Source organism: Lepisma saccharinum, chromosome 13, assembly GCF_977018435.1.
Source record: "Lepisma saccharinum chromosome 13, izLepSacc3.1, whole genome shotgun sequence".
Lineage (NCBI taxonomy): Eukaryota > Metazoa > Arthropoda > Insecta > Zygentoma > Lepismatidae > Lepisma > Lepisma saccharinum.
Window position 1 is genome coordinate 16,966,427 of NC_139241.1, and position 26,882 is coordinate 16,993,308.

The 26,882-nt window shown below is 37.7% G+C and overlaps 1 protein-coding gene across 4 annotated transcripts in view; it reads right to left on the bottom strand.

The window, feature by feature from the left end:
- LOC145997188 (oxysterol-binding protein-related protein 2) overlaps positions 1-26,882 on the bottom strand; it is a 284,976-nt gene that overhangs the window by 236,304 nt on the left and 21,790 nt on the right. For all 4 annotated transcript variants that reach the window (XM_083133909.1, XM_083133910.1, XM_083133907.1 and 1 more), the window contains exons 7-10: positions 19,316-19,525; positions 14,869-14,988; positions 9,055-9,180; positions 3,177-3,260 (exon numbers count right to left, since the gene is read on the bottom strand). In XM_083133909.1, coding sequence (XP_082990035.1) covers positions 3,177-3,260; positions 9,055-9,180; positions 14,869-14,988; positions 19,316-19,525 — 540 coding nt within the window. The remainder of the gene's footprint in view (positions 1-3,176; positions 3,261-9,054; positions 9,181-14,868; positions 14,989-19,315; positions 19,526-26,882) is intronic.

Genomic DNA, 26,882 nt, shown 5'->3' on the forward strand with positions numbered 1-26,882 from the left:
AGTACCGTATACCATAGTTGTAAAAAAATAAACGTGTCCTATAGATGTTTAAATCCACAAAAAATTGTAAAAACAGAAGTTACCGATGTTGCAAGGCAAAGTACCGTATACCGTATTTGTAAACAAAAAACATGTACCCTATAGATGTTTAAATAAAAAAAAAATATATAAATACAGAAGTTACCGATGTTGCAAGGTAAAGTACTGTATAGGTATTTGTAAACAAATAAACATGTACCCTACAAATGTTTTAATACACACCGCAAAGGTTAAAATATAAACATCTTTGTGCATATTCCTGCACCTTAAATCCGAAGAATTTTTTATTCTGAAAAAATGAGGCAAAAATTCAGGTGCACCTTAGATTCGATGGCATCTTTCATTCAAAGAACTATGGTATTTTGAAGTTTTCTTGGAAAAAGTAAAGAAGGAATGAACAAAACCAAGTATAACAATTTGAAGGCCAATTCCAACGATTTTTTACTTTGTAATGTACTGTTCTGCGACATCAAGAAAAGCAGTGCCATTCTGGCGGAATTCGAGAATGCACTTCCCGTCACATGGGATTCATATCAGTGGTATTTGTTGGTTAAGAAATAATAGAAAATAACTTCCTGAGCACTGCAAATCCATAACATAATTTTGATCTCATAGTCTGCTATTACATAATATATAAGGCGGTTAAAGAGTGAAAGTTTTGGGATGCTAAACACAGTGGAGGGGGAGGGGGGAGGTGGTATGGGTTGGTTACTCATGACAAGTGATATTCTTCTCCTCTTGGTCCACATAGCAACACGTGATTCATTGAACATGTATGATGTCATTCACTCTTGATCAGCATGACAATAGCTTTACGATCTAAAACTAAGAATGCCATTTCCTGAAACTGGATTATACTGCACATTATACACAAGATATAATTGTTTGTCACTTTTCCCCATCAAATACCAGAGTGTGTACTAGACCTAGGCTATTCTCCTTTCTGAAAAATACCAGAGTGTCTTCACTCAGGTGACTACGGGTTCCAAGCCAAGTTGACAATGATGTACGGTTAGCAAATTAAGACATCAGAAACTATTTTATGCCCATACACAGTATATTATATCAACTATGTTAACATTTTCTGCAGCACCAAGGAAGGTAGACACAAGGCAGCCTGATCCAATAGGTAGCTTCAGCTCATACGAGGACATATCAAAAAGTTTCGAGACTAGTTCTGTAACATGCCAACAGATGGCAGCGCAAGGCTGCACGCACAGACACAGGGAGCACCAACCTTCATTTGTCAGTGCCAAGAGACATCGTCTTGTGTACATTGTGAGCTGTGCAGCTGGTACTCTTCTGACCACGTGCATTACCATGTCTGCGATTTCATCATGGACAGCAAGTTAGAACAACGAGCGAACGTGAAATTCTGTGTGAAACTTGGCAAATCCCCCACAGAGACGCTAGACATGATTCGGCAAGTGTAAGGCGATGCTGCAATGAGTCGTGTGAGGTGTTTTGAGTGGCACGCACACTTCAAGAGTGGAAGAACATCACTGGAAGATGACGAGAGATCAGAGCGACCAACGAGCACAACACCCGAAAATGTCGAAACCATTCAGCAACTTGTGCATGAGGATCATCGGAGAACAATCCACAACATTGCTACCATTGTCGGTGTGTCATACGGAAAAGTGCAGGCAATCTTCACGTGTGATTTGAACATGCGCCGTGTTGCTGCCAAGTTCGTCCCCAGACTGCAGACCCAGGAGCAGAAGGAACACCGCGTCCAAGTCTGCCAAGAACTACATCAGTGTGCTGTCTTCCTGTGATGTTCTTCCACGCTTGAAGCGCACGTGTCTCTGTGGCGGATTTGCCCAGTTTCACACAGAATTTCACGTTTTCTCTGTTCTAACTTGCTGTCCATGATGAAATCGCAGACGTGGTAATGCACGTGGTTAAAAAAGCACCAGCTGCACTGCTCACGATGTACACAGAACGATGTCTCTTGGCACACTGACTTATGAAGGTTAGTGCTCCCTGTGCCTGTGTGTGCAGCCTTGCGCTGCTATCTGTTGGCGTGTTACAGAACTAGTCTCGAAACTTTTTGATACTTCCTCATAGATGCTACAGAGGTGTATGTCAACAATCATGTCTAGGTGACAAGTAGCATCCATAACAAAGAATGGCTAATCTGAGAGACAGATGACATGTGCACCACTCTGGTGTGAAACATTGCATTTGCTTGTTATGGTTCCTTTCTAATGACATATCATTGGATATATACAAACATTGCCTCATGTTGGTTGTTACTTTGGAGTGAAATGCACCTTAAGGTGATAAAATATGAGGGTCATTCGGAAAGTAACTGCCGTTTGGCTGTAAATAAAAAACCCGCATAGATACAACAAATTTTTACTTTACATCTGAAAGGTTCAACATAGTCGCCATGTAAATTCAAGCACGTGTCACAGCATTTCACCAACTTACAAATCCCTTCTGCTTAAAACTTGGCCGCCTGGGAATTCAACCAACCTGTCACAGCATTTTGAAGATCCTCGTCAGCGAAGTGCTGTACCCAAGCCACTTCTCCATGTGAGTCAACAGATGAAAATCAGGAGCCAAGCCCAGGCTGTACAGGGGATGATCAAAAAAAATATCCCATTTTAATTGGTGCAGAAGGTCTTGTTTTCGCCAAGCAGTGTGAGGGCGAGCGTTGTGATGCACGAACATAACCCCAGATGTCAGCAGACCATGACGTTTGTTCTGGAAGGGTTTTCTCAGTTTCTGCAAAGTGTTACAGTAAACTTCAGAATTGATTGTCGTACCACGGTCACGATGAATGTCTGCCGCTAACAGATTTTTTTGCCCAAAGAAATCTTATCACTCCGCATACCTCGCATTTGGCAGGATTTTCAATGGCAGCACACATTTTGTGACAGTATAACCAGCACACGTGTGGCACTACGATGCTCTCACTTACACAGCTGGAAGCTTACTGAATCACAGATTGCATTATGAACAATGGTTGCACTCTGCCAACTACTACTAGTGCCATGTCACAACGGCGGTTACTTGCCGAATGACCCTCATATAAAATTTCTATTATTTCTGGTATTTTAAACATAAAGGTTGCAGAAAATTGCTCAGGACAAAGAAACAAGCAAATTAGTATATAAATAACAACTTACCTCCTCTTGCTGCTGGAATAAAGTTAAACAATGCCCCAATGACTTAACCATATTTCCAGAAGTATCCGACAACTGATTGAATCTCTGAAACAATGCAAAAAAAAAAAAACAAGATTATAATACTGACTTATAAAGCAATAGAATACAATGTGTGGACATCATATATATACACTTCTCTCATGCATGATCTTTGGATATGTATAGATCTGCAGCACTATTGACAAAGTACATTGGGCAGCAAGCCCATTCCATTTTCTGACCTTGGTATGTTTGTATTTTGTTATTTAACAGCATTTTCCTACCTGTTTAAATGTGATGATGAAGCTGGTTAAACGAGTTCCTAAAATCTTCTTCAATAGGTTACAAAATATATTTTTTGGTCCACTTGTGCTATAATTACACAGTTTCCACCCATTGTTCATTACTTCTTTCTTTTGCAAATTTGTCACTTTCAAGCATTTTCTGGAACAAGCCATTTGTTTTGCATTCTTGTGAACTGTGTTTTAAACAAAATATGTATTCTGACTGTCCTTTTTATCAGTGATTTAACCACACACTCCAACACATTCGCAAAACTTACTCAACATCCCCCTCTAAATGTTTTCACAAACGGATAATTTATGGTCATTATGGCTCGAAAATTACACTCACACCTACAAAATATGAACTTACACCCCTCCAGATGGAAGCTGTGGAGAAATCCCTGCCTTCTACTCCCCCTCATGAGTATGTGCTTGTCAAGTCAATAGACAGACAGATGTGAACCAATGTCGATGCTTTTCATTTTTTTTTTGGAAAACATGTGCTGTTCAATCTACATCACTGACACACCTTGGTGGTTGGCAGCAGGGTGTAAAGTGTCAAAGCACAGGTGTAAACCATGATCAAACCACAACTTTCATAATATTTTAGTAGTTCAATTAATGGTAAATAAAAGATCAAAATTTCATAAAAAAACTGACCATACCTTGCACTCGAAGGCAATATTTAAAATAGCGTCTCCTCAGTGTTATAATTTTCATTAATTCATGATCTCTGTTTTATCCCTCATATTATAAGATGGCACAAAGAAGCAAAGCATCAAGAACTTCAATTTCTATCAGTCAATGGTAAATTAATCAATCCCCAACCAATGGCATCTTTGCACAGTGGGCCAGGAAGCCAGTTAAGCAGGAAACAATGCCATTTACTTCAACAAGTATGTTTGTGAAGATTAAAAATCCTGATATCCTGGTCCATACTTAAACCCAGAACATTCTGCAGCAAGATCATGAACCATGTACTTTGCAAAGCACAATAAATACAGTGCCTAGAAGTCTAGGTAGTGTGGAACAAGGCAGGATGCTGCACTTTCTGGCAGGCTGAACCTCACCCTTTAATAAAGTAAAATTGAAATTGAAATGATGAAATGTACAACAGGCATTGGTGTCAGCCATAGTACGAACAATCCATCTGCTTATAATAGTATTAAATGAGTTTTCATTCTAATGACTGGATCTTTCTCTTGTAACATTTCAACAGGTGCTAAATTTAATATACGAGGATATATCAAAAAGTAATGAAGGAATTTTTTTACAGCCAAATGGAAATGTATTCACAAAAACTGAAATATACATTTTGAAGGTTGAACATTACTCTACTTTTCTACATAACATCCATTCATATTTATACATTTGTCCCACTGTGACACCAATTTTTCAATGCCCATGTGGTAGAAATTGTTCGGCTGGACACGTAACCAATGACGCACGGCTGTCACAACTTCCATGTTGCAGCTGAAGTGTTTGCCGGCAAGATGTTCCTTCAGATGAAAGTCTGAAGGGGCTAGGTCTGGCCTGTGTGCTGAATACTTGAGAATTTCCCAGTGCCAGGAATTGACTTCTCGCGTCACTGATGCAGCCACATTGGAAGGAGCATTGTAATGAAGAATTATGACCTCCTCCAGATTTTGTTGGACGTTTACGGCGCAGAGCAGCTCGTAGATGATCCAGTGTAGCACAATATTCAGATGCATTTACAGTTGCTCCTTTTACCACAAAATCAGCAAGAATGACTATTCCAGAAAACGGTAAGGAAAACCTTTCATGCAGATGGGGTTGCCCTGAATTTCTTGGGTGGGGGCGAGTTTGTGTGTTTCCATATCATACTCTGTCGCTTTCGTTTAGGAGTGTAATGAAAAACCCACGATTCGTCCCTGGTAACAATGCAGTCTAGGAATGAATATCCAGCCCTATGGTACCGGAGCAAATTCTCAGGACTATATCCCATATGGTCCTCCATATGCTGTGGTGTGAGCTGTCTGGGGACCTATCTCGCTGTCACTTTGTGATACCCAAGTTCTTCATGGATGATGGAGTATGCACTGCCATATGAAATGCCCACTGTACCCACTGTTGTTTGGATTGTTGACCGCCTAAAAGTGTAATCAAGGCCAAACCTGCGGATTAGATCTGCCTTCAAAAACCTGGTTGAAGCAGTGGTTCAGATCCCACTAAACTGTAGCTTCAGTCTCGATTAGCTATTCTCTGCATAAGTGGAATTAAAAACACACAAACTGTTGATTACAAACTATCAATTCAGTTTGCTTACAGGTGTTTCTACTGCTCAATGAAAAAAATCATCAAAGGAGTAAGTGCCCGAGAATAAATTAATGCAGAAACTGACTTCACTACTATCATGCAACAATAAAGATGTGAAGCAGTCCAACTACATAGACTGGCCATTTTCAGTTACAGGCGAACCTATATTTGCCCACAAGGAAGAGGCTCTCTTAGTTTTAAAAAGTTTACTTTGGTGGTCCCTTCATTACATAAATGAACGTAAGAAATTAAATAAATAGCTATGAAAACGTATCGAATGTTACATACTCCTCAGTAAGATTCTGCTAATTCTTACGAAAAGTATGCACGTATTCTATTTGAACATATGCATTGCAGAGACTGTGCAAATAATGATTTTGTTATCTTATTTGCATTACATGAACAGTGTACTTACTGTATTATGTCCCCATATTGTGTTACTTGTATATGCATTAAACAAGTGAAAGGTGTAACAATTATTGTGTGTAACAAAAAAATCACGATTTGTCCCTGGTAAAAATGCAGTCGAGGAATGAATATCCAGCCCTATGGTACCGGAGCAAATTCTCAGGACTATATCCCATACGGTCCTCCATATGCTGTGGTGTGAGCTGTCTGGGGACCCATCTCGCTGCCACTTTGCGATACCCAAGTTCTTCATGGATGATGGAGTATGCACTGCCATATGAAATGCCCACTGTACCCACTGTTGTTTGGATTTTTGACCGCCGGTCCTCCTGAATCAATGCCTCCACAGCGTCAACATTGCTCTGTGTGTGGGATGTGTCAAGCCGTCCAGAACTGGGTTTATCAAAGACATTTACATGCCCTGCGTTGAACTTCGCACACCAGTTACAGGCATTTGTGAATGTCATGCATGTGTCACCATACACTGCACACAACTCACGATACATTTCAGGTGGTTTCTGCGCCTTTGAACACAGAAACTGAATCACACTTCGCAGCTCAACTGTGTCAAACGTCTCAAGCGTGGCTGCCATTTTGAAACAACTGCCTCTTGGCGTGCGTGAGGTTCACACACCTGCCATCTCTTGGGAAGATGGTGAAATACATGTACTTCCAAATGTATATTTCTAGTTATTGTGAATACATTTCTGTTTGGCTGTAAAAAATTCCTCAAATACTTTTTGATAGAGCAACGGTAGCTGTCATTAGGGTATCTGACTATCATGCAAGAGACCCGGGTTCGATAGGGGAGAACCAGGATTTTTTCCACCTGTTCAAGTGGCTCCGGTGCCCACCCAGCATCGTATAAAGTGGGTACCTGGAGGTAACTCTGGGGAGTAAAGGCAGCAAGGGGCATGGTGCTGATCACATCACCCCCACCTTCGGCTGTGATCTAGAAAGTGTGGGGCCCTAACTCCACACCCCCAAGATGCCTTCATGGCCTGGTGCAAAGCACAGGGGAGCAATTTACTTTTACTTTTTGATATCCTCTCGTATTTGGTACAATAGTCACTAAAACTGAGAATTTCTGAATATTGTGAATTGATGAAAGAGGTACAACAGAGCTGCAAAAACAAGCAGGATTACATATAATGATAAACTAAAAGTGGTGCTACAATCTAAAGGGAAAGAAGAAAGAAAGGAAAAAGAATCCCAATTAAATCGAGGGAAAGTGATTCAGGGTGGCTACACATAAGCAGAAATGAAATTCCCTGACTTTGCAGGTTTTCCACGACAAAATTTACAATTTTCCCTGACAATTACAAACTAAACTAAATCGATGTTTTAGCAAATGGAAATAAACTCATACAGATCCAGGCATGGATTTGTTAAGTACCAATATTATATTCTATGAAATTGACTTAATTTCTCTATTCTCTATGATTTGAATTCAAACTGCAAAATAGTGAATTTGGAAAATTATTACAATTCACAAGCTAGGGAAGGATTACGGAATTTTATCATACACAGTAAGTTTAAAATAAAATACTTGATTATTTTTAAAGTTAAGATTAAATTAGATTAGAGTGAAGTGTGATTGATTAAGAAATACATTTTGTAATTTGTCAGTCTCCTTATCCATTCTCGGTATTATATGTTGATATTTCCACTGAGGTTTGGAACCCTCTGATTGCAAGAACCATTTTTTTATGCATAAAACTACTTCTCTCTTCTTTGTAAAGCAAACTTAACTCTTCCATATAAGTGAAACAATTGAATTGTACAAAAGAAAGTGTCATATTTTCTTACATTATCAATGGGATTTCTGCTTCAGTACAGTATATCCAAGTGAAATGCTGTGAAACTGACAACATGCAGTTATACCATTATTGCTGACTAAAAGGGTATGTAGGTATTAGAAATTTAACGCAAACAATTTATAGTATTTCATTGTATAGGTACCTGATTTATCTAACCAAACATGAAAATAGGAACACACTGGTAATAACACCTTCTGAAAGTTCATATACGAGGGGCGTCCTGAAAAATGTTCCAATAGTGCTAGTGGCCGGAGAGTGACACACACATGCGGGCATAAAGAAGTGTCATGTAAATGTAATCTGGTACAGTCGCAATGCAGCCATATTAGGACAATTCTAGGCAGTGGCAGCGATTAGGTGTTTCTAAGTCCACTCAATCCTGTATGCACAGAAAGGCTAATCAGGACTGGACCTACAGTTTAAAGTAGTATCTGAATCACCGTTATGAGCCTCATTGAGAATGGAAATTGTCTTGTGACAATAAAAGAACTCCTCACATCACTCATTTCATGCAATTTGTAACCTATCAGAAATGTTCACCTTCCAGTCTATCCAAATTTTAGGCACCGTAGCAAAAGCAATAAAAACAGTGATGTATGATTTGGTTTTTGTTATTTACGTCACTTTTCTCCCTCTTTTGGCTATCGGAATGATGAGGATGAATGATGAAATTGATGAACAACACCCATGCCCAGGCTGGGATTCGAATCTGGGGCCCTTAGCATCATAGCATGCTATGCTAACCAATCTGCAACGGAAGTCGACAAACAGTGATGTTTGTATGGTTAAGAGCATAAATTGTGGTGAGCATGTGTACAGTAGCTTAGAGAAAGAAAGAGAAACAACTGTTTGCCACATAAGATAAGTAAACCTAAAAGACATGTTTGAAAACAAAATTTTCATGGTTTCATTTCATTTTCAACATAAGATTTGTACCTTTTGATAATTATGACTAAGTTTCAAGTAAGACTGGAGAAAAGCAGTATAAAATAAATTGTTTACTTTGACCTGTAGTTTACTGGTGGCAAACCATTTCTACCTCCCATGTATAAAGAAACAAGATTCACTCACTTTCATAATGGATCCGACCATTCCTTCTTCTATTCCATTGTTTTTCAAGGCCTTGATGACAGCAATTGTGTCCGACAGCTGCTGTTGCATAATCTGATAGTGAGCTGCTGACGTTTGCAGAGCATCCTGAAAGAGATTAAAAGCTACAGGATAATATACACTGCAGACAATATTATTAACTGGTGAAGTAATTTCTTAAAGGTTCACATGTTATTCAATTATTAAATAAAACACAAGTCACTTCTTACTTGTGGTTTAACAAGTTCTAAAGAAATCACATTAAAAGGATAAAAGCAGAATAAAAGATGGTTAAATGGACAAAACTCACATGATTAAAAAATACAGCATCGTGGCCACCAGCTGTCTTGAGTAGAAGATGCACGTCACTTTCAACTGCTATGCAGCACTGTCCCTACTTTACAGACTGTGAGTTTGTAAAAGGATAAGTCATAGGATTTGAAAAATTGCATCATGCAGGGACAGTGCTTTTATCCCTTTAATGCAATTTCTTTGGACAACCCTGAGAAAGAATCTGGCAATGGGCCCTAAGCATCATTTTTCGAAAGAACCTGTTAAACCACACACAAGTTGTGACTTGTGTTTATCTGTGCTAGACTACAACAGCATTTCCAATGTTAATGTACTTGAATACAGACTGGAGTCTACTTTGGAACATTATATTAATTCAGGAAGAAGATGATTTACAACCATGAGCTGGAGAATTTTTCTCAGGCAAAACCCAATGCCCTCACTTGATTATGTTCATTAAAGTGAAGGAAACAATAATTATCTTTGGTAAATATTTCATATCAGATAACACAGTGCAACAAATTTGAACTTTGTGTCTTGCCGCGAAATGAAAGAAGGTGTTCTTTACTAAATCAAATATGCTGATTACGAAAATGAAATCAGAAATTTTCTATCACGTACCAATTTTTCTGGTTGGTTTGGTTTGAGTTGCTGTTTTAAGTCCACTTTGTGCACAGTAAGGCTAATCGGGACTGGACCTACAGTTTAAAGTGGGATCCGAACCACTTGTGCCTCCACCGGGTATCGAACCCGGGACCCCTTGATTACAAGGCAATGATGCTACCACTGCACCATGGGGGAGGCCCACCAATTTTTCTGGAAAAGATATGCCACAAGTACCACTTACTCTATATTTCATAGTTAGCAACATATTGTAATTCATGAAGAACAAAGTAGCAACTATCGCGACACTTGGAAACGACTCCATTACTGTACAGGTGCAAAAAGCTTGAAATGTACTTATAAGTTAGAAATGTGACCTGGAAACTTTCCGTTTGTGGGTGGATGGTGAAACTTCTTGTAAGAGGGTCCAGCAGTCAAAAGGTTTGATGACCATCTTCCCTTATATCATCTTTCCATGGCAGGCATATCTTGGTGAAATCGCTCACCATGTTCGTCACTCACATCTCCGAGATTAGGTGAGGAAAAAATTCAAAGGAGAATGCAGGAAATCTATTTTCAAAGACACATTGCACCCCATAGCCTTGTAACAGTCCAGCATGTGCCAGACCTAACGTTACCCAAGAAATTGTTGCATACATCTTTGAAGGCAAGCCAAACTGCCTTCTCAGTATCTGTCAGCAACTCTTTAAAAGTTGTAGTTCATCAAGTCACGAATCTGAGGCCCAATGAAAATACCTTCTTTAATTTTTGCAGTACTAATCGCAGGAAATTTGGCAGTAAAAGTTGAAAACCCCTGCCATCTTTCTCCATTGCTTTCACAAAATTCTTCATGAAGCTCAATTTCAGATGGATCGGTGGTAACAGCACACTGTCTTTCTCAACAAGGGGTTCATGCGACACGTTTTTTTCACCTGGATTGAAGCTTTCTCTCGAGAGCACTGTTTCACTACCTAATGGTCTTTCCTTGCCTGACTGTCCAAGTGACACAAGAGACATCAAAAATTTTGTGTAACCAGTCTAAATTTCCAGCACAAGTTCCAGAACTTTGAGATCACCACAGATTTTCCATTTGTGGTTCGAATAGCCAATATGCTTCAGAAGTAGTCTCATGTTCTCGTAGGGTTCTTTTAAGTGAACGCAATGGGCCACTGGTATCGAAGGTTGCTCGTTTCCGTTATGCAAGAGAACAGCTTTAAGACTAGTTTTGAAGATTCTATGAAGAGGTGCCATTCTTCTGGATTGTGAATCATTCCAAAATCTGTAAGCAGCCCATTTATGTCATTACAATATACCAGACTCTCTGCCATTGAGAAAAAAGTGGAAAGACCAAGCTGTCGTTTACGGAATGATATACTAGTGTTTGGTTGTAGCAGGTTTTTTTTTCTTGAAGACGAGACCCAAGCAATTCTGCTTCCCTTTTTGAAATATTTAGATCTCTTACAAGATCGTTTAATTCTGCCTGTGAAAATGGCTGTGGTTGGGGCTGTGATGTAGATGGCGTGTAATCAAGATCTTCATGATCTATTGGTTGGTCACTTCCATCGTCTGTTTCATCTTCCAGTGTCCATTCTGCTGGTGGTTTTGGAACCGGGAGAGAATCAGAATGCGGAACTGGGCACATTGCAGATTCCAAATTTGGATATGACATTGTGTGTTTTGATTTACTTGAGTTTCCTGTTACTTTTGTTAAACTAAAGTAGCAATCTGTTATGTGGTCTCTAGATTCCCTCCACAACTGTGGTATGGCAAATGGCATAGATGGGTGGGTTCCATGCAACCAGCCTCTTAAATAGCGGGAGCAACGTGAGAAACAGTTCTGTGGTGACCAACACTTACCCTAATCTACCTTTCAGTCAAAATACAACTTCTACGCCTCTTTGACGAGCGGGAAAATGAGATGTCTTTGGGACTTCCGTCGTAAAGTCACCACACACAACAGAAAAGTTTTGGTGAATTAACACACTTCCTAGACATCCCTGAACACAAGAAACACGCGAACACGCACAACTTCACGTTAGGGGTTTTGCACTACACACACTGCAGGACACTAGCAACTGACTGATGCAAATAACTGCGACTCCACTATTCCTCAACCAAGTGGCTATCTATCCCTACCCTCTCCACCCCCTACCCTATGCACTGTCAAGCCCTAGTAACAGGCTGTGCTGATAAGCGCCACGACAACAATAACATGCAGTCGTGCGCTGATAAAATTGCGTTTCCAGAGAAAAGTTTAGGTGATAGCGAAAAACGGTTTTCACTATCGTCATCAGGGCACTGAACTCCATAGGAATCACATGTTTTTGTTCTGCGGCAATTTTCATTGTCGCACAGTGTAATTAGAGCTTACAAGTTTGTGAACATTCCATAGTTACCACAAGCACCACAACCATATTTAATATGCACATATATATCTTTCTTTTCCTGTACTTTTTCACGATACACAGAAATCAAACAAAGGTCACTTAATAAGGACTCCTTTACCAGCCGAAGGGTACTGTAAAGAATTTTAAAAAAGTAATTCAAAATGATGGCATGTGGATTGCCATATTCAAATCCTGACTGTGATCCAGAACAATCTATAAATTCGAAAGGATCATATTTAAAAGTATTCTTGGTATTTTTTGCACTGTAATCATCTGAAATTTCTTGAAAACAACAGTTCTTATTCCAAAAGTGCAAAAACAATCCTTTGAATGATGGGGGGAATAGGTGTACAATTTGAGATTTTCACCGTGCAGGGATATTTTTAAAATTTCCTGGCCTAGTTGGAAAATGGCAATTTTTTTCAGTCCCGAATGTAGGGATGTTCCATGCCCCTTTCCTATCCCATCTCGCACACCCATAGTCATGGCAGTAAACTTGATTCTAATGTGTCTGGTAAAAATGTCCTCTTGTCATTTTGTTGGATATGGTAATTAATCAGTGCAAATTAGAGAAACAATATTATTTTTGATAAAATATTGCTACAATTTCACCTTTCGAACTATATTACTATATTATTTTTTTTCATAAATCTCAGGGTAGCAAGTGCCCCTTTGGCCCCATGTGCATGTAAAGATAACAACAAGAAGGGAAACTCAACAGATAGGGGAGGGAAGTTATGGAGGGGAGAAGCAGAGTGGAGCAGGCTTCCTTATGGCAAGATAAACCCAATCCTGGTTCTCAAAGACATTTACATGCCCTGCATTGAACTTCGAACAAATGTCTGTAACTGGTGTTCTCCCCTATCGAACCCGGGTCTCTCGCATGATAGTCAGATGCCCTAATGACAGGTACCATGGCTCTATCAAAAAGTAATTGAGGAATTTCATTTTGAAACAACTGCCTCTTGGCGTGCATGAGGTGCACACACCTGCCATCTCGTGGGAAGATAGTGAAATACATGTACTTCCAAATGTATATTTCAGTTTTTGTTTTTGTGAATACATTTCCGTTTGGCTGTAAAAAAATTGAAACCTACTACATTGGAATTTACCACTTTCTTGTAATTTTTTATGAGTGTTCAGTACATAGTAATTAGGGCTAAAATATGTTACCAAATTCTACTATAGTGGAACCATGGGCAAAAGAGCCTGAGCAGACCTGCGACTCCCGCATGGAGGGGAGAAGCAGAGTGAAGCAGGCTTCCTTATGGCAAGAGTTGAACTGTTGGAGGAGAAGGGGCACGGAGACTCTGTGCTGAAGGTTCCTTTTCTTCTGGTTATTTATTATTGAAGGAATAATGTATGATTATTCAATAATAAATAACCAGAAGAAAAGGAACTCCTGTTCATCATACTCCCAAATTCTCAAAACTATATCCCATACGGTCCTCCATATGCTGTGGTGTGAGCTGTCTGGGGACCCATCTCGCTGCCACTTTGCGATACCCAAGTTCTTCATGGATGATGGAGTATGCACTGCCATATGAAATGCCCACTGTACCCACTGTTGTTTGGATTTTTGACCGCCGGTCCTCCTGAATCAATGCCTCCACAGCGTCAACATTGCTCTGTGTGTGGGATGTGTCAAGCCGTCCAGAACTTGTGAATGTCATGCATGTGTCACCATACACTGCACACAACTCACGATACATTTCAGGTGGTTTCTGCCCCTTTGAACACAGAAACCGAATCACACTTCGCAGCTCAACTGTGTCAAATGTCTAAAGCGTAGCTGCATTTTTTCCACCTGTTCAAGTGGCTCAGGTGCCCACCCAACATCGTATAAAGTAGGTTTCTACAGATTGTACTGTAACTACCGGTAATACTCAATATATCAATGCAATCTTTGTATTTCTTTCTCTTCTTCATTTTGATTTGTCATTGTGTGGCTTGATATATAAAGTGGTCCATTTACTACATATAATGAAAAATAAATAAAAGTATAATGTATACAGCACAAAAGGCACGTCGTATTACACCATCTATGGTGCGTTTATGTTGTTTTCAATTGAATTAACAAAAATATTCTTTCGAACAGTAAATGCTACAAAGCATGTATTTAAGCAGCGCCATTGATTACTACCTAAAACCATTTAATAGGAGACCTTATTCCTCTCGGTTGAATAGTTATAATGTTTTAAAAATGTGAAGTGACATATTGCTTACATCTCACGCGGCCACCTTTACATCTGCACTTGTGACCTAGAGGTCGTTTCTATTGAGAAATGTCATAAAATAAGCCATGGCATCTGCAATGCCATCAGATTTTTCACTTTACACGGTAGCATTTTGGTCATGGTGCAAATGTTAATAAAAATGCTAGGGAAAATACTTTCGTCTAAAGTGAGCTTTAGAGTAGGTAAGTATAAGGTAAAAAAATTATTCCAAGCCCTTATCCTTTTATGTTGCAAGTTATTCAAGTATATAAATATTTTATCAAATGTCTCATAATTACCTGCATTGTGCCCAAAGGTTTTAGATCATTTTCATCCTCATCACTATCACAGGACACATTACCCTGGTTTAAATAGTGTGTGCTAAATGCAATATGGTCTTGGAAGGCATTTATCCATTTCTGGAAAACAAAATTAATGAATTTCAGCACAAAAATAACAGATCAATTAGGTACCAGTAAATTCCCACTTTTTCAACACACACATGGCCATTTGAGACCATCACCTGCCATGAACCTTTTTAATTTGGTCATGCATAATTAACTGATCTGATTCCATAATCTCTGATTTTCAGACTTCGAGACCATAGTCTGATCCCATCTTCAGTGATTCAACACCAAAATATTGGAGCTCCCACCATGGATCAAACCAAGGGCCTCTTGCACCAGATTGGCACTATACTGTCACACTAATGACAAACCACAAATATGCTAAATCTTGCTTTGGGATAAAAAGATTTAATATTAAACATGAAAAAATATATAATAAAAAATAATAATAATAATAATAATAATAATAATAATAATCATCATATTGGATAAATGTTTTCATCTGTGAAATGTATATCTACTTATGGATGGTATAGCGTAGGAATCAAAAAGTAGCCAGACACTGCACTTAGGCGAAAAGCCGAAATTTGACAATTCGAGATTTTGGCATTGTGGCATTGCACAGTGATCCAGAATGCCAAAAAAGTCGGCAAAATTGAAATTTTTACCTTTCAGTAAGGGCATAAAACATTAACACTTGTCTAGATCGATTATTTGTTCTTGTTGAGGGCCTCAAAATGGCAGTTTTTGAAAATTGAATTTTCAGACTATGTATTGTACTTATCTTTAAGACTTGTTGTAGGAATATTTCTTTTTTGCCAGAAAATAAAATTGTGCTAGGTAGACTCTCAACCTCTCGGTAATGCACAGAAAAAGAACACACATTTGAATTAAAAGAAAATATAATGTTTTAATTTTTGACTTGGAAATAAAAAAGGTATCTTAAGTTAACATAGCTTTAGCCTCTATTTCCCGTGATGATTTCTAAAGCAAAGGATACTTTAAAGTATTGTTAAAACAGTACAGGAGAAAAGTTTTGCTACGTTTTGCTACTTTTGACAAATTTAGCTGGCATGTGAATGTGTGCCTTATGTTAATGGGTCTGCTGGCAACCCCGAATCAAACGTGATCACATATGTGCACGCTGTGGAATGGTAAATCTCCGATTTCGCTATCAGCTGATGCTTAATACATGTAGCAGTATTGCAGTGTAACAGTGATTTATCCAAACACCACTAATATCCCCCCCCCCAAATTTCATTAACACAATTAACTCGCACTGTGTAAATGTTACCCAAAAGCAAATTACTTCGTAAGTCCAAATTATAATTACTTTAAAGCATTTAATTCAATACCTTTATTAGTTAAACAGATTTTATTGATTTTGAACATCCTTATTGTTTTTCAAAACTGATAAAAAATCAGAAAAAAAATAACATGTTGAAATACTGAAACGTAGACGCACACGTATGGATGAAATTTACACAGACGATGTTTCTATGGCCATGTGAATGGAACTAAGAAAGTCTTATAGCTGATTCAAGGTCATGACATTTGGAAGGGTTCACCGGAAAGGTACCAAGAAGTGTGGCCTCAGGCACTCATTGGAAAAGATGAAAAAATATATTTCAAAATTGTTTGGGTAATTTTTAACCATTCAAGTGCCCTTACGGGTTAATGATGGTGCATCATAGGAATCCACAAGACATTCTTCATGAAAAATCTAGCGAAGATAGGAATGATCAAATTAAGCATTTGTTTCATTCATGTTAGATTCTATAAGTATTGATAATATCTGCTGAAGAGTGTGTTCAGAAGATTAGTGTTGATGTGTCACAGTTCTGCAGCAAAGTATTTTGTGAAAATTGTCGCCAAAAAGAACATAAATTTCTTTACGAAATAATTTCAGTTGGCTTTAAAAAATGAGATATTTGTAGTTGATTTTACTTCTACTGTATGCAGTGTCAGTTTTGAAGAAAGTAATGACACATAAAAAGCGATAAACTGAAGAACTACACAGGGAAAATACATCCAAGGAACTCACATTCGCAACCAAAGCACATTTGAAGAAGGAAGGATAAGGAAAGGCATCGGAACTTCTGAATAAATATTATCTTAAAATATATTAATTTGTCTTGAAAGTGATGTGATAGGTAGTCTGTATTCCTGGCATTAAACATTTATTGTGCATAAATTCATTTTAATGATACATTTCACAATAACAATAATAATAATTATTATCATTATTATCATTTTTATTATTTTTATCATTATTTAATCTATTTCTGGGAATGTATTTGAGTCTTCCAAGTGTATTGCTTAGTATACTGTGGTCAGAAGTATGTATTGAAATAGGTCAAAATTATACTGTGTGTATAAAAAATCTAAATAATCAATCTCACGACAATTCTGTGGACACTTTTCCTCAAAATGCTAATCTCACACATTTGTATTGATTTAGGGGTCAAAAAGCGGGCTTCTGATTTTTGCCGATTTTTTTGACATTCTGGATCACTGTGCATTGGTGTGGTGTTATGTAATAAATATGCAAATGTTTCCAAGAATGAATAGTATGGTTTAGTGAGGATATTGTGAAAGTTATGTTACATAGTATACAAAAAAATATATTTTATTAGAATTGACAACTCAAGTCATTTATAGAGTGAGCAAACATGATTTTAGAACTAAAACACATTCTGCATTAGCTGAAACATATTCTGGACAGAGTTTCTATGCTAGGATGTTTAAATATGCCCACCACTGTAACGGATGGATTTTTCAACCATCTTTTACAATGGACCATTTAGTAGAATACATTTATCTTTGTTGAAATATTTGAGCTCATGGGTATTGATTTGGTGCCAGTCTCAACAATACTGGAAGTCTACTTGACTTTATGCATATAACACAAAAGCAGCATGAAAAGGGAATAAGTCCAATTCACTGGCCAAAGGCCAAAGTTGGAATAAGGAGGAGTGGCTAACCCATAAAAGGGTGAAGTATTTTAAGAGTAGTAAACAACTTCAAGGTTCTCTGAAAACAAGGAAAACAGTAAACGTGTGATTTTCCAAATATGATAACTAGGGGCATGCATATTTCGTTTTTGATGAAAAAACGAAATTTGAAAAAACACATTGTAGTGTTAATTGTTCATGTTTTTGAAAGGTGTGAGGTGCATTTTGTGACCAAGTTTTGTCACGAAATAATGCGAAATGAACTGCAAAAAGCGAAATTAACTCTTAAACACGAAATTCAGGGTTTATTCACCGATGCGACACCTTCCGAGGTCTGAATTATCCTGAGAGTTATGCAATTCCCGGAAAATTGATTAATTCTGCTGTTAATATTGGAGAAGCAAAAATGGACTCCTTTACACAGAAATAAACTTAATACTCTGATAACTACATAAATGTGCTATTAGAAGTGAAATGTTAATTCTGTGGAATAAGTGTAGTTTTTAAATCAAATTTAGGATTATTTTCACAATTTTAAAACCAATATGTCTTTTTATATACCACTTTTCATCCATTTTTTCACCGCTATAACACCGATATTTTATTTTATTTACCGCTTTTGAACCCGAAATTGACTCAGTTTTTGTACCGAAATTTTGCCCTTTTATTTACCAAAAATATGTGCCTCTAATGATAACTGCTCTAGAACTAAATATGGGAATTTGATGATTGCCCATCATGAGCAAATTGAGGAAATGGATTTATGTATAAAGAGCCACTGAGATCTAAATGACTTTGAAAGGTCACTGGTAAAAGAAAAAGGGGAAAGGAAGACATTTTGCAATACCCCCCCCCCCCAAATATGGAACAGCATCCCATTCCAGGGGAACTGCTGCCTGACTAAGGACTGCACCAGTCATAACTCTGAGCAAGGTAATGAATATCTTTTCTTACTTAGACTAATCTCGGATAGTCTCCTACAGAGAGCTTAGACTTGCTAGTTAGGGAAAGATCTTTAAAATATTATATGTATAAGCTTTGATGAATAAATTGTAAGAAATATGGAAGATTGTCTTATATTTTCAAATGTCTAAGCTACGCATCCCATGTAACGTCTCTAGCCCCCCAAGCTTGTTACACCACTAACAGCACAACATAATCATAACAAAACTCAATTTATGTTCACACTTGAGCAAGAACATCCATAGTAATATTGTACATTGCTGCTTAGAGATGGTTTTGAATTTTTTTGCACTGTAAACCAAAGTCCTGGCATAACTGCAAAGGGAGAAAGTAATAATGCGGTAATACATTATTCTCGTGGCACACAGTGTAAGAAGTTGTTTAAGAAATAAAAAAAATCCCCAATGCAGAATTTCCAGTATGCATAAACTTTACAAAGGAACACATTTCTAGAAACATCAACATACCAAGCCTGAACTTACCTGTCGACTAATCTGGCCTGTTTCTCCACAGTTGAGAACACTCAGCCGATGGACTGTGCTATCAGAGAAGTGAATAATGAAGGTGGAGTCATCACATTCTAAAGGAACTATTCTGGCATCGTCCAGGTACTTGAAGTCTTTTCTCTTCACTCCCGTTGTGGCATCGGCCCTTGTATTGAAATACGTCATTACGCCCCTTTCCAATACTACCTGCAGGATAATTTTAAAAAACTGGAAATTTGAACACAAGACTAACGGAAAACTATATTTCTGAATTACACAGATTAAGGCCATGCAAAAATGGTAACGAGTGACACCCAAAAATTCATAATATCATTCTTCAACATCAATTTGACCTTGTCTGCTTCTTGCTTCCTAAACATGAAAATTTCACAAGTGAAAAATAGAATGAAGAGTTAGTTCACCAAAACCAACATCAGTAGAAAACTGAGTTAGTTCACCAAAACCAACATCAGTAGAAAACTGAACATGAAGGAATTGCAGCTTTTTTGGCAACGTGATTTGAACAAGTGCAGATTCATGGGGAATTGATGGAAATGATCACCCTTCTCAAATGCCTACACTAGGTTTTTGCAGATAATACATTTATGTTTTTTTTGTTTGTTTTTTTTCATTGCTGTGAAATATTTCAAATGTTTATTATGGATATGTTGTAAATATTGTGATACAGAATGCAAATTATTATTATATGTTCCAAACTATGTCCTGAGGTATTCTGGTAATAATCTGGATTTCAAATCAAAATTAAATAAATAAATAAATAATGACCCTACTGCTTCATGTACATTTTTACACATTCCTGGGTCAAGATGGGGCACATAAGAGAAAAGATCTTTGCTCCTTTGTAATGTTTCTCTTCCCTTCGTTTTACATTTATATTGCTTCGTTTATCATGACATTCCCATTCCCATGACAATGGGAAGATATAATAATGACGGAACAAAATAATAAACATCCTTTATTTATCCAGGATTCAAACCCCAAATTCATGATGAAAGTTGTGCAAATTACTCACAAATTTAATATAAATATATTAATAACTTACGTTTTGCGAGTATCTAGGTAACTCCTGCGACGTTTCGGGATGCAACTGCTCCCTTCCTCAGGCTGCTCACGTTTAGGTTATGTATAAATCATAACCATGTCGACCTCTCCATAGGTACAGGATATAAGATTGGTAAAAGGTGTGTGGTTAAAAACAATAAAAATCTAAAACCCAGTTTTAAAGTTTTAACATTCCAAGGAGCAGTTTCTAATCGGGGAAACAGCATGGTAGTATGACGTGCACCTGTAATGGGTTATAGATTTTTATTGTTTTTTAACCACACACCTTTTACCAATCCTATATCCTGTACCTATGGACAGTTCGACGTGGTTATGATTTATACATAACCTAAACGTGAGCAGCCTGAGGAAGGAAGCAGTTGCATCCTGAAACGTCGCAGGAGTTACCTACATACTCGCAAAACATAAGTTATTAATATATTCAAACCACAGCCAGTATCCATATTTTCACCTTGTGCACATTAATCCATACATACCATGCAGTAGTGCTACATATTGTTTACATAAAAACTATGTAAATATTGGTTAGAATGGTCTTTAGTGGGAAAATTACCTCTCCCAAGTGCCATTCCTGGATCTGGCACTAAATAAACTGAATCAGGTGTAAAAGACAGTAACCACATCTGAGACAAAAGCATGACTTCTCTGCATAAAGTAAAGAGAAGCTAAAATATTGTCCTTTCTAAAAAATACAGCTTGTAAGAAATAGCATAACATGTCCAATGTGAAAATAAACTGATGCACAAGCATGTATTTTAAACATCAGAGAAGCATTATGTACAAACAGAGCAATACATGAAAATAAAAAAAGGGAACGAAATATCTTTTGTGGCAGGGTCACTACTAGGAATTTGAAACATGTTCCACCTCACAGGAACTCACACTTCATTCATTTATTGAACACTCACGATCACATTTTAATAGAAGGAAGACAAGGAACCTGCATTTGCCGTACAACTCTATGATGTATGACAGTATGACAAAAAAAGGAAATACATACAGAACTCACATTATCGAACACAAAAATATAATTGTCAGTGGCAACTATAAATATGTAGTTCATGGCTGCATACACAAAGGATAAAATATTATCTCCTAGCACTGAAACAAAGCCTTGACTAGCAAAAATTTTGCCTTGATTTTCTCCATACCCTGTCAAATTTTGTCAATGATTCACGATGACATCTGGTGTTAGTTTGTAATAATTATTTAATTAGATATGTAATAATTATGCAATACTAATAAGAAAGTGTTGCTTTTAGTGTATAATCTGATGAGAAGTGGAAGGTGTCTATATTTTTACTTTTAAAACTATAAGGGACTTGTGGATACAGTTCACATAGAGGCCTGCATTTCCTAAAAACTGCTTTGCTTTTTGGATTCGAGTACAGAAATGGTTGTTTGCAGGGGGAAGAAAAAACACAGGTTAATTTAAGCAGTCAGCATAAAACAAAAGTGTACTATGCGAGTAATTCTAAATATACAATGCAGTCAAAACACAGAAAAAAAAAACAAATCTATGATGTATGAAGAAACAGAAGTGGAGAACAAAAAACTTAATGAAAGAGTAACAAAAATGTTTGACCAAAAACCATGCACTGACAACTAGTACATTTGGGCATCCCCAGCACGGCAACAGCTTAACACTACCACCTTTTATTCAAGGCACTATGGGCCGGACCCTGTGGCCGAGTGGTTAGCACATCGCGCTGCAACGCCAAGGGTCCCGGGTTCGAATCCCGCTAGGGCTTGGTTGTTTGTGAATGTCCATTCATCAATTTCATCATTTCATCACTCATCCCCATCTTCGCAAATTAGCCAAGAGGCACAAAACGCGAAGTAAAATAACCTAAATCAATCAATCAATCAAGGCACTATGGATTTGATTCCTGGTGGACTCAAGTTGTGAATTAGTTTCTTTAATATTGATGTGTGTAGTTTATTTTAGTTCACTTTTCTGCTACTTTTGGCTAACCGCAAAGATGAGGAGGGTGATGATATGATGCCCAGGCTGGGATTCAAACTCGGGACCCTTGGCATCATTGGGTGCTGTGCTAACCATTTTGCCACAGAGTCCAGTTGAATTAGTTTCTTATTGATGACACTGAAAACATATGGCATGAAATATAAAATTTAATCATTTGCATGTGTTGCAATTTTAACACACAGCAATACATTAATACAAAATTAACTGAAAGAGCTTATGGTTCAGCAGTGGCGTCTCGTCCCTTGGGGCTTCCGCGGCTTAGCCCCTAAAGAAAAACGGACGTATTGATGTAATTTTCAATCACCATAATACATAACTATCACACTATCTTTTAAAAGGCGATTTTTACCGACGTAAGTTCATCGTCAGCAGCAATGGATACGACAGCGCTCCTAGCGGCATTGATGTCAGTTATCATCTCGGGGCTCGTCGCAGAGGAAGGCGTGGTCTACGCTACACGCTACAGTGAAGGTCACGTGCTAGCAGAAAGAGAGAAGGGAGGGGTGCAATGGGTTTGGATGTTGATTCGGGGCTACTTCCGTGGCGTCCTGTTCGTTCGATCCCGCATGTTGTAGTGTAGCATTGTGGTGGCTTTTATTCACTATGAACGAAGTGGATTTCTTGTTGGCAACACTATTTCAGACATTGAGTGACCAAGAAAAACTTGTTGTTAAATAATTAGGTCCTGACCATCCAAGTGTTACATTAATACAAAAACACAAATAGGCATATATTAAATAGAATTATCGATTGCTTAAAATTCTGCGGTCGACATGAACTTGCTCTATGAGGACATAACGAAAGAGAACAATCTTTAAACAGAGGCATCTTCCTAGATTTAGTAAATGAGATTGCTAAGCTAGATAACAGTTTGCATGAACATTTAGAGGAATCCAAAGTAAATAAATACACATCAGCCGTGATACAAAATGAGTTGTGTTAACAAAACAGCATGCGCTATTGAGTGCTGCGATATAATTATTCATCAAGCCAAAGAGAGATTTGGGGCAACTGAACATTTGGAGTGTTTCAATTTACTTGATCCTGCAAAATTCAATGACTGGAGGAAGTCTGATTTTCTCGATGATTCATGTAAGAATTGTGCCAAATATTATCCCTTCATAGAAGAGGGAAAACTAAATAGTGAACTTCGTGTTCTTTATTGTAGTGAAGAGTTTAAAAACATAAACTCGATCAGTACTTTGCATTCGTTTTTCATTGAAAATGATTTAGAGGATACCTTTTCAGAAACAGTAAAAATGACAAACATAGTTTTAACAACTCCAGTGGCAACAGCTGAATCTGAACGATGTTTCAGCACATTGAAGAGTATTAAAACCTGATTAAGAAATGCAATGGGACAAGACAGACTCAATGCCTTGGCAGTGCTTACAATAGAGAAAGAATACATTGCAAACATAGAGGGCTTCAATGAAAAAATAATTACAAAATTTGCTGAGCAGAAGAACAGGAGAGCACAGTTCTTGTTTAAATGAGAACCAACGTTCGTAGAAAGGTACGTTTCACAGCAATACCTGTTTCTTTTGTAATTCATGTGAATGGTCATTATATTTTAAATTCTTTAAAAAAAATATGTCCAATTTGTAGTTTAGAATAAGATAAATGCTTGTTTTTTGTAATTCATATGAATTGTTATTACCTTTTAAATACTTTTTTAAAAAAATAAGTCCAGTTTTGTAGTCTAGAAGAAGAAAAATACCTATTTTTTGTAATTCATGTGAATTGTCATTATATTTTAAATTCTTTAAAAAATAAGCCCGGGCCAAATTTGAGGCCACGAGACGCCACTGTGGTTCAGAGACAATGCAATGTAACTTATTAAATACGTGAATTATGGCTCAACCAGGTATCAGAACCGGGTCGTTTGCATTCTCTGCCAGTGCTCTACAACAGATCTACCAAGCTAATCTGTCGCCTCAGCACAATTCCTACAACTTCAATCTCTGTTCACACACATACCTCATGCTGAACAGAATCTTGTTTCATCATACCTGTATGTAAGCAGGAACATAAACGAAGACAGCACACATACAAGAGCTGTGTGGAAGAGCTCAGCAGTGGGAAACCAGAAAAGCTGTATTAAAAATCATGCATACGACAGATATCATTGTATGCCGACAAGATGGTTGCACACCTGCAACACTGCACCAAGCATGAGCAGTTAAGTGTTTTGAGACTTTTGTTTATTGAAGGTATGAAACCTACAGTGATGCATCGTCAGATGAGAATTCAGTACAGTGACAATTGTATGGGTCATATAGAAGTCTATGAATGCAGCAAGAAGTTCAAAAACTGCATCACTTGTCTGGAGGATTCTCTTCCCCTGGTTCCAGCAGTCACAGAAGACAACATTTCAGCCGTGGAGAATGTGATGTGGGAAAACGGACACGTCACAGTCAAGGAGGTGGCACTGCTATTGGGGACCTTAGTGTTGGACCAGCCCATATTATCATTCAAGATGAGCTAAAGTTCAGAAAAGTGTGTGCGTTTATCCTCCATGACATTGCAAGGTCTCATAATCAGGGTGGCCACTCCAGGGCCATGATAAAATTCAAGAATAATTCCCGGTTTTCAAGGCGAACTTTCCAAAAATTCAAGGGTACAAGCAGATATTTTCTCTATTTCAACCTTACATATTACCATCTCTCACCACCCACCCACACACACACACACAAATATATTAGCAACATAAAGGGTTTATGTGATTCTTATGTATCCAAATATTCTAATTCAATTCAATTAAACGGTACATACATATATTTTAGGGATGGGACAGATTAATCGGTACTCTATCGGCATCGGCCGATATAGGCATATCGGTGTATCAGTAAAATTACCAATTATTTTCCCGATCCGATATATCTATAAATATCTTATAATTTAGTGCCAAATTATACCATTTTGTTATAATTTTTATGAATAATCCCCATGTCATACTTTTTAAAAATGTAAATGTCAAAATATGCAACTTCTTTTGTACTGCAGTCACCTCGAAACACACATGTATCAAGGAGGTTAATGAATCATTCAGGTCTTGAAGGAACATTTGGAATTTTATATCGGATCGGTAGAATATTGGTTATCGGTATCGGAAAATTTTATATCGGTACTTTTATCAGTATCGGCCAAAATTTCATATTGTCCCATCCCTAACATATTTTAAATATTTAATTTAAGGCATGGAGTTTACATTTGCCATTTCACATACTCAGACTCGAAATACACCTACAAAAGCAAGTCACAAATATTATGGTATATATTCTAACCTACGAAATATTGTTAACTTTACAAGAATTTCAAAATCAAATTTACCAAATCACTGTCAAGATATCCTATCTTGCAATAATCTTCCGTCCGTCAGATAGACTGTTCTGCAAAGGGCACTAACAAAGTAAATGGATGGAGAGAATTCTGTTTTATTTTCCAAGCAGCTTTATTTCCTTCCTCGACTCGCGTACTTTCGACGTGGCCTATGGCCACGTCTTGTACGCTCGCATGCGTGACCTTCGGCCACGTTGTGATCGCAATCATGTTTTAGATGGGGTTCCTCAATAATCTTAATGACTTTGAAAATGTCTGCATGTTGTATTGGATGATGGGGAACATGTGTACAAGTTCGATAATTTGAAAAGTTTAGAAAGTAACTTTGTGTGTGTATGGGCTCTAATAAAGTACAAATATTCAAACTATTATTGTCTATTTTCTTAATAATAAACTGTGTAAGTAATAACCGTTTCAAGATAACTAGTTGGATGTTTTGCTTAAACGAATTGAAAAGCGACTAAATTGAAAATGCAATATTTACGTATTTTGTTATTTTCACATTTTTGAACGTAATTGGATAATAACTGTTTTCCGTCATTCCCCTCAAATTCCTGCATTGCCTCTGTAATAAATTCTGATGCTCGTATTTTGAAATTCGAAAAGTCTAGCATAATCCCCTTACAGTAGTTTCCGGGGTGAAAATAAACTTTCTTTAAGTTCCCTAGCAACGTCCGTTTCCATGGACAACAACAGGCACGGCAAGCTCTAAGGAATTGCATGTCATTATATCCCCTAAACATTTAGTTAAAACAAGCACGATGTAGATATTTACGCATTGAGTATAACAATATATACGTAATTGTATCTGGGCTGAAACTCCTTATTATGTAGATGTCACCCTTGTTTCAGGCACCTTTTCAAAGTCATGAGTTGATTCATCTGTGTGTTGTAGATCTGTGAGAAATATAATGTATCTCGACAATTAAGAATTGAAGGAAACAATGTGTGCAAAAGAAATGCCCGTGGCAACGGTCGCTAAGGACGTGAGAAAAGGGCATTTTCACCCTTAAGGAAGGGCCGATTGAGCGATTTTTTAATTTTCTCGGCCTTTTGGGACGATTTCATGGGGGGTCGTAATCGGGCATTTTTCGCCTCCGGGGCTTCCTTCATGGAGAACATTTATGTCAGTGAGTGGTGGGATTGGGGCTA